This window comes from Archocentrus centrarchus, chromosome 12, assembly GCF_007364275.1.
Source record: "Archocentrus centrarchus isolate MPI-CPG fArcCen1 chromosome 12, fArcCen1, whole genome shotgun sequence".
Taxonomy (NCBI): Eukaryota; Metazoa; Chordata; class Actinopteri; order Cichliformes; family Cichlidae; genus Archocentrus; species Archocentrus centrarchus.
Genome location: NC_044357.1, coordinates 24,102,340 through 24,114,830, shown reverse-complemented (window position 1 = coordinate 24,114,830; position 12,491 = coordinate 24,102,340). Strand labels below are relative to the sequence as shown.

The following is a 12,491-nucleotide window of genomic DNA, read 5'->3' as shown; positions in this document are numbered from 1 at the left end:
TTAGGATTCAGGCTTTAATGAGGTTCCTAGTGCTATATAACACAATTACATAGATGCATGGCACTTTTCCTGTATGTGAGGCTGCAGATATTTCTTAAAGTCAAAGTTAAAACTCTGTCTCAGAGCTGCCTGTGGGCAAAAAAAAAGGTCTAAATTACATATATGCCGGGTTTCCATTAGTACCTACTCGGCGCGGGTCGACTCGGTCTTGTTTTGTTTCCATTACAATTGAGAACCACCTCGATGTGGGTGGAGTTGATATAGCAGCGCGGGCAGTAGTCTCTTGACGTAATTTGTATGCAGCTCAAAACTAAAATAACATAGCTAATGCTGGTTTACTACTGTCATTATGCATAAGTCCCCGTACAATGTTTTAATGGACGAAGGTTATGATTGTTAAGTACCTATACCGCCAAACATGTCATAATCGACCAAGTGTACTTCAAAAGTGCTGCCGTTCGCGTACTTCTGGCAATAATTACCGTAATAACCCTGTGTTCGCTGTGAAGAGCAGTTTCTTAGCTTTCAGAAACCGATTGGACAAACGGTCGAATTACAGTAATTCAAAGTTCCTTTGCATTTATATACATACAGTATGTCCATGTTTTATACTGTCTGTGGTAAATCCAGACGCTATTTTTAGGGGTTTCTAACTGGCCCTCAAACCAAAAGTTGGAGTTTGTCTAATTTTGAATTCTGTAAAGTACAGAGGTCTCTTTGTGCTCCTCATGACTTTCTTTGTATCATTAATCACACACACAGACACACACGCACACACAGGTCATCTCAGTCAGAAAGCTGCTGGCTCAAGTCAGACCAATTAAAACTCTGCTGGAGAAGAACCAAAGGTCAACAGTGCAGCCACTTCTCCAGGGAACGATGATATTAAATGTCATAATGGGGGGGAAAAAAAGAGTGTGTGTGTGTGTGTGTGTGTGTGTGTGTGTGTGTTGTCAGAGAATTTGTGAAGACCAGCTTTTCATTATTTAAACCAGATATTCCTTTTTCAGTTTGACTGTAGTGCAGCAACTGATCTCTGAATTGGTCTCTGCTGGAGCAGCGTTTTTGTTTTCAAGCTTAGATCGAGTCTCGATCCAGCTGTCTGTGCTGAAGCACCAAAAACTGCAGTCTGCTAGAGACGGACTCCAAAAGCGAGTCAGACCCAGAGACTCCCATATCAGTCTTAGGGTGTGTGGCCACTTTGAGGGACAGTTCTGAAGGCACAACTGGACAAACCGGGCTGCACAGCTTTAACAAAAAGGGACACAAATGGCCATTTATAACGTTTTATTTTAAATTAAAGAAACACGCAAAGAATTTAAAGGTACAGTGTATAAACTATCACCACTAGATGTCAGTAGATTGCAGACTGCAGTCAGCTGGATTGGCCGCTGTAGGACAAACCCTGGCAGCTGTTCCTCTGTAGTAAGTGTAGGCTGTCAGTCTGCTGTTTACCTCAGCTGCCAATATGCTGGGTGTCCACGTCTATTTACTCTGGAGGAGGCTGTAAAATGCTGTGAGTCAGTGAAGCTTACTTCTGTCTGATGACGGTGATACTGGGGTGAGTTGTTGAGGATGTCCTGAACTTTTCTGTCAGGAAGCGTTGCTGTTTTTGCCACTGTTAGCCGGCGTTGGTAAAACTTTCTTTAGATCTAACATTGTTGGACACGAACATTTAGAGAATAAACTCTCATATAATGGGAGAATATAATTGAACTGTTTTTCAGAGGGAAAGGGGGATTTTTAGGCAACATGAGCCTGACATTAGCTGGCATAATGTTGGCTTATAACCAGCTGCTGTTGATGATGATGAGCCGATTGGTTGCCAGCTTAGTTATTGTGAGAATATTGGGAATAAATAAGCATGTTTGTGCATATTTTCATGTGTTATAACCCTGACTTCAGTTCAGGAGATGAGGTGAGGAGGAAGAGGATGACGTTTACCCAGTTGTCCATAGCGTTGTCTCTTTCCTTCATGTTTTCGCCTCTTTGGTGAAGTGGACCCGTTCTCAGAGGTATGATCCTTCATGTCTTGAAGTAAATGTCCAGGCCTGTTTGAAGTTTGGGAGTGACCATCTGGATGATCCAGAGGAGGCATGGGTGAAGGTCATGTGGTCAGATGAGACCAAAATAGAGCTTTTTGGTATAACTCCACTCACCGTGTTTGGAGGAAGAATGATGAGTACATCTCCAAGAGCAACCGTGAAGCATGGTGGTGGAAACATCATACTTTGGGGGTGCTTTTCTGCAAAGGGGACAGGACGACTGCATTGAAGGGAGGATGGGTGGGGTCATGTATTGTGAGATTTTGGCCAGCAACCTCCTTCCCTCAGTAAGAGCATTGAAGATAAGTCGTGGCTGGGTCTTCCAGCTTGATAATGACCTAAAACACACAGCCAAGAAGCATTTCCAGGTCCTGGAGTGGCCTAGCCAGTCTCCAGACCTGAACCCAATGGAAAATCTTTGGAGGGAGGCGGGCTGTAAGGAAGGCGGTGGTGTCACACTCTCCATCTGTGTGTGCGTGTGTTACATCTATGCATTTTTTAATGCACTTTGCAAACAAAGGGGCCACATGAGAAACTGGGACTGTTGTGGAGTGCCCCAACATTAAGATTAAGATAATCTGTTAATGGGGCGGCCCTCCACAACAGTCCCAGTTTCTCATGTGGCCTGTTGGGGGAAAATGTATTTGCCTTCTCCTGATATTAGCAACATCCACAAACTGTCACATCATACAGATCAGAGACTGGTGTTTAGGGCAGTCTGAAGCCTGAGCTTAAAGCTAACTTGCACATACTGTAACTAATTTTAAGCTTTGTATATGTTAATTATGAATATCCACCAAAGCCCCTTTAATGTAATGAATTAATGGCTCAAATATCAGCTTACAGTCCACCTGAGTGACCCTTTCTGTGGTCTGTTAGCTTTTACCTCCTTTGAGCTTCACCTGTGAGGGGACCACTTGTCAAACCCGATGATCTGATCTGTCCTGACAGAGATGACCCCGCCCACGTGTGCGTCCCAGCACCGAAAACAAGCGCTCTGAATTATTTAGTGTTTGAAGAACGGCGTTTAGTCGAGCTGCTGGTGCAGTTTGACTTCTGCAGGTTCACCTGGAAGTCGTTTAGCTCCCGTCTCCTCTGGTGTGAGGGGTCGTTTGTTTATTTTTATTTATTTTTTTCATCCTCTCTCCTGTTTCCTTCCACTTGATAACCTTCATGTTGTCCCCCCCCCCCCCCCCCCCCCCCCCCCCCTCCTCTGTGTCTCCCGTGGAGGGAGGGAGGGATGGGGGGGATTTCCTGCCATAAGTGCCCGTAATCACAGCTCTTTCCTGAAAAGGCCAACACACAACAGCTGCAATCTTTCCTCTCCTTTTCTGTCATACACACATCACTGTGCTTCACTTTTCTGCCTCCCATCCTCATCTCCCCCTCATACCTGCTGAAATTATTCCTCAAAAGCACCCACTCTTCCCAACGCGCGCGCGCGTGTGTGTGTGTGTGTGTTCGTTCTCCCCTGCTGGGTGTAATGGTGGATAATGACCATCAAATGTCAGACTATCAACCCAAACATTTCACCCAGCCGGCTCATGTGTGTGTATACAGCTGACACTGGTTTGTCCAGAAGTTCTTCTGCTGAATGTGTGAATATGTTCACATCATGGGGGGTGGGGGGGGTTGAGCCTCCACAACCTGAGGCTGAATCTTTGTCAGGGTCCAGAAAGCAGGCTTACTGAAAACTCTGAGTTTGTTCATCTTGAGCTCAGAGATTGTTGTTTTTTGTTGAGATTTTTGTTCCAGAAACAGATCCAACTTAAACTGAGTCATTACCTCCATTTTTCTGACTCCTCCCCTTCTTGCTGCACATGCACTGCCTCCTCTTCTGCTACCTTCTTACCACCTTTTTTTTTTAACCTCCTCCTATGCCTCCTCCCCCTCCCCCTCCCCTCTGTCTCCTCCTCCTTGTCTTTTTCTCCACAAATTCAAACCAACATGACTTCTTCTCATTAACATTTTCCCTGAACCTGCTGATCCTGTCTGTCACTCCAGTCACACCTTGTAACTCAGCTGCCTCCTGCTGCATCTGTTTAGTCAAGCTACAGTTTGACTCTGAGAAAGCCCCTCTTTGATCAGTGTACCAATTTGATTTCTTTAAGAGTAATACTCTTAGTTCTGATTCTATGTTTACCATCACAATATCTCAGAATTTCATGTAGTTTTAACTGTTGCTGCTTCCTCGAAGTTTGTGATGAAAATATCAGACTTTAGGACTCCATTATAGAGATAAAAAGTAACTATTTTACAAAAATGCCTACATTTAATGTCTGATCTATCGTTAAAAAACCCTCCATTAATAGGTGTGTTTGTTGTTGTGCCTGTGTAATGCTGCAGTTTGCCTTTAGATGGCAGTGTTTCTCCACCAAAATGGAGCCTCGCTCACAGAAACAGGGATGAAGCTCCAGTATGATGACAAATCAGACATCTTAGTCAGAAGTCTTAGTCACAGTGGTGGTAATAAAATATGAGCAAGAATCAAACTGTTCTTTGAGTAAAATACTTCATAAACATCATTAAATATGTGTTTTTGTTTCTGCGTGAACCGACCTACCAGGGAACTGTGTGAAGATTTACTGACAATAGTGGCTGATATTTATCGTTTTCAAATCAATTTGTTTCCACTGAAGAAATAAAAAAAATATATATATATTTTTAACAACTGAAAAGACTTCAAAACAAGTCAGTTTCCCTGACACAACGGGAAAGAGAAATAAGAAAAATAAAATAAATGGACAGATAAAAATATCAGAATCAGCCCAGAATTCATCCATCGGTACATCCTTAAGACACGAGTGTGAATTTATGAGCACCTGGCTACTTTCAGCACCAGTTTGCAAATGTGCATAAAGACACATGACAAAAACCCTCAGGGAAGACCAGCCTGTCAAAGCTGTGATGATGGTGTGTGTGTGTGTGTGTGTGTGTGTGTGTGTGTGTGTGTGTGTGTGTGTGTGTGTGTGTGTGTGTGTGTGTGTGTGTGTGTGTGTGTGTGTGTGTGTGTGTGTGTCAGTTGCAGGTGTATTGTGTCTCTTGGTCAGTCAGGATGTGCCTTCACAGCTAATTATTGTTCTCTCCTACAGTCACATCAGCTCAATTCAAAGAGCTTTAGCTTAAATAAATCGTGATCACTTCAGTAATGGTACAAATATGAACAGAATACCTGAATTTTAACACAAGTCAGAGTTACAGACTCAGTGTTTCAGGTATAAAACAAACACATCAGCACATAAAAGGATCTGATTGTTGTCACTACACTGTGCTCAGTTTGGTAACTTGTTACTAAATGTTATACTTGATAAGTCGACACAGATTTGATCTTTTAGAAGAAATAAGCCTGCAGATTTATACTGATGATATATTTATACTTTTAACATGATTTTAAAATATTGACTCCTGCAGTTATGAATGCTTAGCATTTATAAATCCATGTAGGTGTTTTCTGTACTGGCAGTTCTTGGCACCTGGCTTTGTTTCTAATAGTGATGCGAAGAAGGCTGAATCTGTCTGGTTTAAGAGTCTTCTCTCTATTTTGCTTTCGACCTGGGTCTTTTTCTAAAAGTAAATACTCACAATTTTTTTTCTTGTTTATTTACAACTTAAATCATGAGAAAATAACTTAACAGGGGAAAAAAGGTAAGTTCATGACAGGGAAAAAAATGCAAATTTATGGAAAAAAACAGCAAATTTATATGAAATGGAGAGAATTTTACATGGAAAAACAGGAATAGTAGAAAAAAATATTTTCCAATGAAAATTCATTGTGGGGAGAGATTCAGGCAAAAATACAAGAAAAATAACAAACGAGTTTTTTTCACATTGACAAAAACAGGCACATTTTTGAGAAAAACATGAGCAGATTTATAAAATGACACCTTTCCAAACGCAAGTTTCCAAAATTAAAAAATATATTAAAAAAATAGAAATATATATTACAAAAATATAAAATATATAAAAAAATATTATAAGCAAAATATTAAAAGAAAAAGGGGAAGGAATTATGGGGAAAAATTGGTACATTGAAGGAAATTGTAGGTGCCAGATACACTTTGTCTTAAGTTGTGTTTTGATATCATGCCAGTGGTCGTGGTGACGTATTGATGCATGGATCACATGGTGTGGGTGTAACAGCTGACATGGTTGAAGGGGTGTCATACTCACCTGCTTAGGTAATGGAGGAGAGAGGTTAGCTGGGTGACTGTAATTTTTGTTGACCGCAACGCACCGCAATGCAACGTAACTCGATGCAAAGTAATGCATGAAGCACGAAGCTCGTATGTATTGTTTGTTTGCCAGTTTTGCTGATGATCCTCATTTAGATTCAAGCTTGGCGGTGGATCAATAAACATGAAACAAACTCATCATGGGCTCAGCGTAATTTGTTAGGAGCGAAGGCTGCGTGTCATACAAATAGACAGTTCCCAGTATTTCCTCTCAAGCAACTTAGGCCTTTGGAGTCGCTACAGAAATAATTTACCAAACAAAAACTGCCAATTTTCTGTGGGAACAAAAACAATGTCAGATTTACAAGAAAAATGGCAGATTTCATTGCACCCGACCCCTATGATGCCTCCTGTGGGTGGTGGGCCTACAGGAGGACGGGCCCACGTCTCCTCTTTGGGCTTCGTCCAGCCAGGTACCACGGGCTAATGCCCAGCCACTAGATACTTTCCCTCAAGCTCCTTCCACAGGCCTGGCTCCAGGGTGGGGGCCCGGTAACCCTGTCCCAGGCAGGGTAAACAGTTCCCTTGATGACTCCTCCACAGGGGTCTTTGGAATCGCTTTTTGTCTTGCCCCTCACCCAGGACCAATTTGCAATGGGAGACCCTACTGGGGGGCAAGTCCCCGGACAACATAGCTCCTGGGATCACTGGGATACACAAACCTCTCCACTATGATAAAGGTGGCGATTCACGGATGAGTCTAGAAATTCTGTCCATAAAAACTATGAACAGAATGGTGACAAAGGGCAGCCCTGACGGAGTCCAACACCCACAGGAAACGAGTCTGACTTATCACCAGCTTGGTCCGTATAGCCGGCAATAAGTCGGACTCGTTTCCTGTGGGTGTTGGACTCTGTCAGGGCTGCCCTTTGTCACCATTCTGTTCATAGTTTTTATGGACAGAATTTCTAGGCGTAGCCAAGTGTTGAAAGGCTTCTTCCTTGGTGGCCTCAGAATCTCATCTCTGCTCTTTGCGGATGATGCGGTCCTGTTGGCTTCATCAGGGGGTGGCCTCCAGCTCAGTGTGGAACAGTTCGCAGGTGAGTGTGAAGCGGCTGGCATGAGAATCAGCACCTCTAAATCTGAGGCCATGGTCCTCAGCCGGAAAAGGGTGGGGTGCCCTCTCCGGCTCAGAGATGAGTCGCTGCCCCAGGTCGAGGAGTTTAAGTATCTCAGGGTCTTGTTCACGAGTGACGGGAGAAGGGAGCGGGAGATCAACAGACTGATCGGGGCTGCGTCTGCAGTGATGCGGATGCTGCATCGGTCTGTCATGCTAAAGAGGGAGCTGAGCGTTAAAGCTAAGCTGTTGATTTACTGGTCAATCTACTGCCCTACCCTCACCTATGGTCACGAGCTTTGGGTAGTGACCGAAAGAATGAGATCGGGAATGCAAGCGGCAGAAATGAGTTTCCTCAGAAGGCTGGCTGGACTCTCCCTTAGAGACAGGGTGAGGAGCGCAGCCATTCGGGAGGGGCTCAAAATAGAGCCGGTGCTCCTCCACATCGAAAGGAGCCAGTTGAGGTGGTTCAGGGATTTGACTAGAATGCCCCCTGGGTGCCGCTTGGGTGAGGTGTTCCGGCCATGTCCCACCGGGAGGAGGCGGGAGGATGCTGGAGAGACTATATCTTTCGGCTGGCCTAGGAACGCCTTGGGGTGCCCCCGGATGAGCTGGTGGAGGTGACTGGGGGGAGAGGGAGGCCTGAGCTTCTCTGCTGATGCTGCTGCGACCCGGCCCTGGATAAGTGGAAGAAGATGGATTTACAAGGATAACCCCTTTGGTCATGATACAGGAATTTTGGTGGAGAAAATTTATCTTCTGCCTACATAAACTTTTTAGGTAGATGTCATAAAATGAATATTACAGTACAATATATCACTTTAGAAAGTGATGTACACAGTTGTGTATGCGGTGACTGAATTGAATAAATAAACTCCAAATGGTTCACTTGAGCTCAGCCATCTTGGCTCTTTATAATATGATGTCATCATTATAACCTAATTGGAAGTCTGTGTAAACTCACTTTCTTAAACTTACAGCGTTACAGCAGAAACACAGCACGGTGTGCTGTAATGGTAAAGTGGCAGGATTATAACTGTCAAATCATAAATGACCGCGATGGAGCTTTTCTCAGGAGTCTGATGTTTTCTCTCTTTATGAAAATCTTTAAAGAAATATTTGATGCAGTGTAACACATGAAATGATACACACGACGTGATGAAAGCTTGCACATGAAATCCATGAATTTAACTCCAGGTCTGAAAAGTGAAGTTGGTGCTTTTGTGCCTTAAACGTGCAGCTTATATAACGATCACCGGGGGCGGCTCATTTGGGTGAAAAAGAAGTCCGATTGTTATTGGAAGTCTGGGAAATTGAGCCTTCTGCTCAGTTGATCAGTGACCTGAGTAAAGACTTTCCTGATGAGTCTTATTTAATAAAACAAATTTATTTTGTAGATTATGTTCCAAAGCAAAGCAAAAGGTTAAAAAAAACATGCGGATAAAAATGCAGATTTGGCCTTTTCGTCCCTCCTTATTTCCCCTCTTCATCCCTCTCTTAATCACCACCTCCTCCCGTCTCCTCCCTCAGTCGGACTCTAACAGGATTACAGTTTAATTGAAGTCATCGGCTCATTAACATGAAAACAAGCAACATACACATCCATGCACACCGCTGTCTCTTCTGATAAAATTGAACTGAGTGTTAATATTAGTGGCAATTACAGCTCTGTGTGTGTGTGTGTGTGTGTGTGTGTGTGTGTGTGTGTGTGTGTGTGTGTGTGAATGATTGATTCTGTCATTTGCCATTTAAATAACGAGCTTTTGATGAGGAGCTCTTGAACTTCTTAATTAAATTTATATTGACAAAGGATCATTTGAATATATTTAATGTGAATTGTGTCAATTGTAATTGATTTTTAAGCTCATAGTGTTGTTTAGGTTCTCTCGGGTGGACACATTAGATTACAGAGCCTCATATATTTGGCATTTTTCGACCAGTAATGGATCTGTTTGTATTTAAAACTGAACTCTTTCTTTCCACCAGGGCAACTTGCCAAAATATTCCCACAATGCCCTGGTGGTCCAGGCGATGAAGACCAACCTGACGGACCCCGACATGCACGTGCTGTTCTTTGACGTGGAGGCGGTGATCATCCAGCTGCTGACGGAGGAAGCCCAGAGACCGAACCCCACGCTGGTGTCCCCGGAGACGCTGCAGAAGAGCCAGGCTGGAGCCGACAAGGGCGGATCCTTGCTGGCCCATAAGATCTTTAAACAGGTCCATAAAAGCAAAAAAAAAAAAACCCCAAAAAAACAATCCTTTTTTTTTTTTAATTAATTTTTTTTTTCATGTAAAATAATCTTTGTTTAAAACCAGGTGAAGGAGACCATGAAGGAGACCATTAAGGAGCATCTGCTGGATGAAGATGAGGATGAAGAGGAGGAGATGAGGAGGCGCGAAGAGAAGTCGAAGTCTCTGAGTCTGCTCGAGTACAACCTGACAATGGACACAGCCAAGCTCTTCATGTCCTGTCTGCACGCCTGGGGCCTCAATGAACAGCTGGACACCATCTGTCTGGAGCGACTGGGCATGCTCAGACCACACTGTCCCATTTCCTTTGGCCTGATCTCCAGAGGAGGGCACATGTCCCTCATGCTGCCCACCTTCAAGGTAAATGTCTGTTATCACCTGGGTTCTGATTGGAGTCTATGGAGATATAGCTTAAAATACAAAGCATTCAAAAAGCTAAGTTAACGGGTTGATAAGAGAACACCTGCCTCCCTTTCCCAGGAGTCTCTGCTTCGTCAGCTATCCCTGGCAACGGGTCGGAAACTAACTCTGTCTGACATTGTGGGGAAGGGGACGTACGGTGTGTCGAGGGCCGTCACCACGCAGCACCTCCTGTCCGTTATCTCACTGGCCAACACTCTGATGGGCATGACCAATGCCACCTTCGTTGGAGAGCACATGAAGAAAGCACCGACCAGGTAGCAAACACACACAGACACACACTTGAATATGATTTAAATTTTTTTACTTTTTCTCTCTAAAAGCTCTTCTGTCAGAAGAGTTGGTTGAGACCAAACTAGAGCTAAAATGAGTCTGAATGTTGGCTGTATGTTTACACAAACAATACACAATGACAGGTTTACTTGATGTGGTTTTGTGACTTAATGACGGGAGTTCCTTATCTGGATGGGTGGCTTGATAATTGATGGGTTACAAAGATGGATGAATAAATGTTGGTGAGATGAATAAATAAATGGATGGTTGGATTAATGGATGGATCAGTGGTTGGATGAATGATAAGTGGTTAAATGCATGGATGGATGGAAGGATGGTATGATGGATGGATAAGTGGTTAAATGATTAATGGTTGGATGAGAGATGGGTGAATGGATAAAAGATTAGAAAGATGGATGGATAAGTGGTTGAATGCACAGATGAAGGGGAGTATGGTATAGTGGATAAAATGATTGATGGATGAATGGATGGTTGGATTGGTGGTAGATTAGATAAGTAAATTAATATTAAGATTGAAAATGAAGGCCAGCATTAGTGAAATGGGATGTATTAGTGATTTTTGTGTTTACATAATTAGTTTAATTATGTACCCTTTTTGTTTTTACAACTTCTGAACTGTCACATTTTATAAATTAATTAGTGCAACTATGTTTTGGCAGCTTTGGTCTCCTATATGTCCTCTGGCCCGAGTTGAGCAAACAAAACAGCTCAACACACTTTCTGCGTTCGTGCGACTATTACAGGATTTAACCTGCTAACTGGCCACGTCCCATCCGCGGGACGTATGTAGTGTGTTTCATATGGCAGGGTAGACCCTCCCATTTTGATTGACACCTCGTTCAGCCAATCATGTTAAGAAATGGGTTTTCCAGAGCCAATAATAACCAGAGGGTGTCACGTAGCTTTTTCAGGTGATTTTGGTGCAGCCAGTTAACGTGATTGGCCGAATGAGCCTGCCGTATAAAACGCGCTACATACGCCGCAGATGGGACGTGGCCGGTTAACAGGTTAAATTTCACACTTCAGCTCTGACTTTAACTCATCTGTTTGAATCCAGTTTTCACCAATTGTCCGTCAGCTAAAAACAATCAGAAAACAAAGTCTTGGGTGCACCGCCCACAAAAACGTATCCATACATTTGTTTTAAATACAGACTGTTTATAAACCCAAGATCATTATATCTAGAATTACCAGGCAGAGAACACACACTTCTGATTCCAGCTGAACAAAACAATATAACAACCTGAACATGCACACCGTGTGTGTGTGGGTGTGTGTGTGAAGTTGATTTAGTGTGTCTGCGCTCTCATTGTGCTGTGAAAGATTTAACGCAGAGGTCGAGGTCCTGCTGCTGCTGTAATACAAACACAACATTTCATCGTCCCGTCAACCCCGTTTCAAGGATAACTCTGCAGGCAGAGCGAGCAGCGAAGAGTCAGAGATGATAAAAACACAGGGAGAGAGATGGTGAGGCGTTGTATCAGCCTTCATCAGTTTTCAGTCTGTAATTTACTTGTTTTTGGGCTTTAAATGTACCTGTTGGGTTTTGCTTATTTACTGCCCTATGTATATTTTACCCTGGATAAGATTCATAAATTTTATGACAATAAAAGTTAATTTCTTCCTCTTAAATTTTTTTTTTTTTTAAATTGTGAATTCAGAAATTAGCTGTCATGAGCGGGGATACATAACTGGAAATAAATACAAAAACCAGACAAAGGGGGAAAAAAACAAACTCATTATGAAATAAGCCAGTTTGGGGTGCTGGGCTTGGGTGGAGGGATGTGGTGATTCAAGAGTTGCAGATCTAAGTGATGTTACAATGCAAAAATAAAAACACAAAACATGAAGTAGTTCACGACACAAAATGATCAATGAGTTTCCTAAGATTGTATTCTGTAGGCAACAGCTTGGTTTGGTTATGGGAAAGGAGGAAATAAATAAATAAACAGCCAAAGTTTCAAATAACAGTGTCAGTTTTTACTTTTGGCCCTGTATGAAGTCATGTCCTGATACGATCTTGCTGTGATCACCACCTGTTTGTGCTGGGCAGCCAATTAGAGTAAAGTTTGCTTAAAGGGACAGGTGCTAAAACTGCTCATTTCAGACAGAGGGTTAACTGAGTGGCTGCCCCAAGGCCCAATACAAGATAAAATGGCAAAGCTACTTTAGTAGAACCCAAAAGCAAAA

General features: G+C 43.0%; 1 protein-coding gene across 4 annotated transcripts in view; it reads left to right on the top strand.

Annotated features, from left to right (window-relative positions):
• The window catches only part of wdr7 (WD repeat domain 7), a 105,869-nt gene that overhangs the window by 17,832 nt on the left and 75,546 nt on the right, over window positions 1–12,491 (top strand). For all 4 annotated transcript variants that reach the window (XM_030742688.1, XM_030742686.1, XM_030742687.1 and 1 more), the window contains exons 16-18: window positions 9,321–9,554; window positions 9,654–9,947; window positions 10,068–10,264. In XM_030742688.1, coding sequence (XP_030598548.1) covers window positions 9,321–9,554; window positions 9,654–9,947; window positions 10,068–10,264 — 725 coding nt within the window. The remainder of the gene's footprint in view (window positions 1–9,320; window positions 9,555–9,653; window positions 9,948–10,067; window positions 10,265–12,491) is intronic.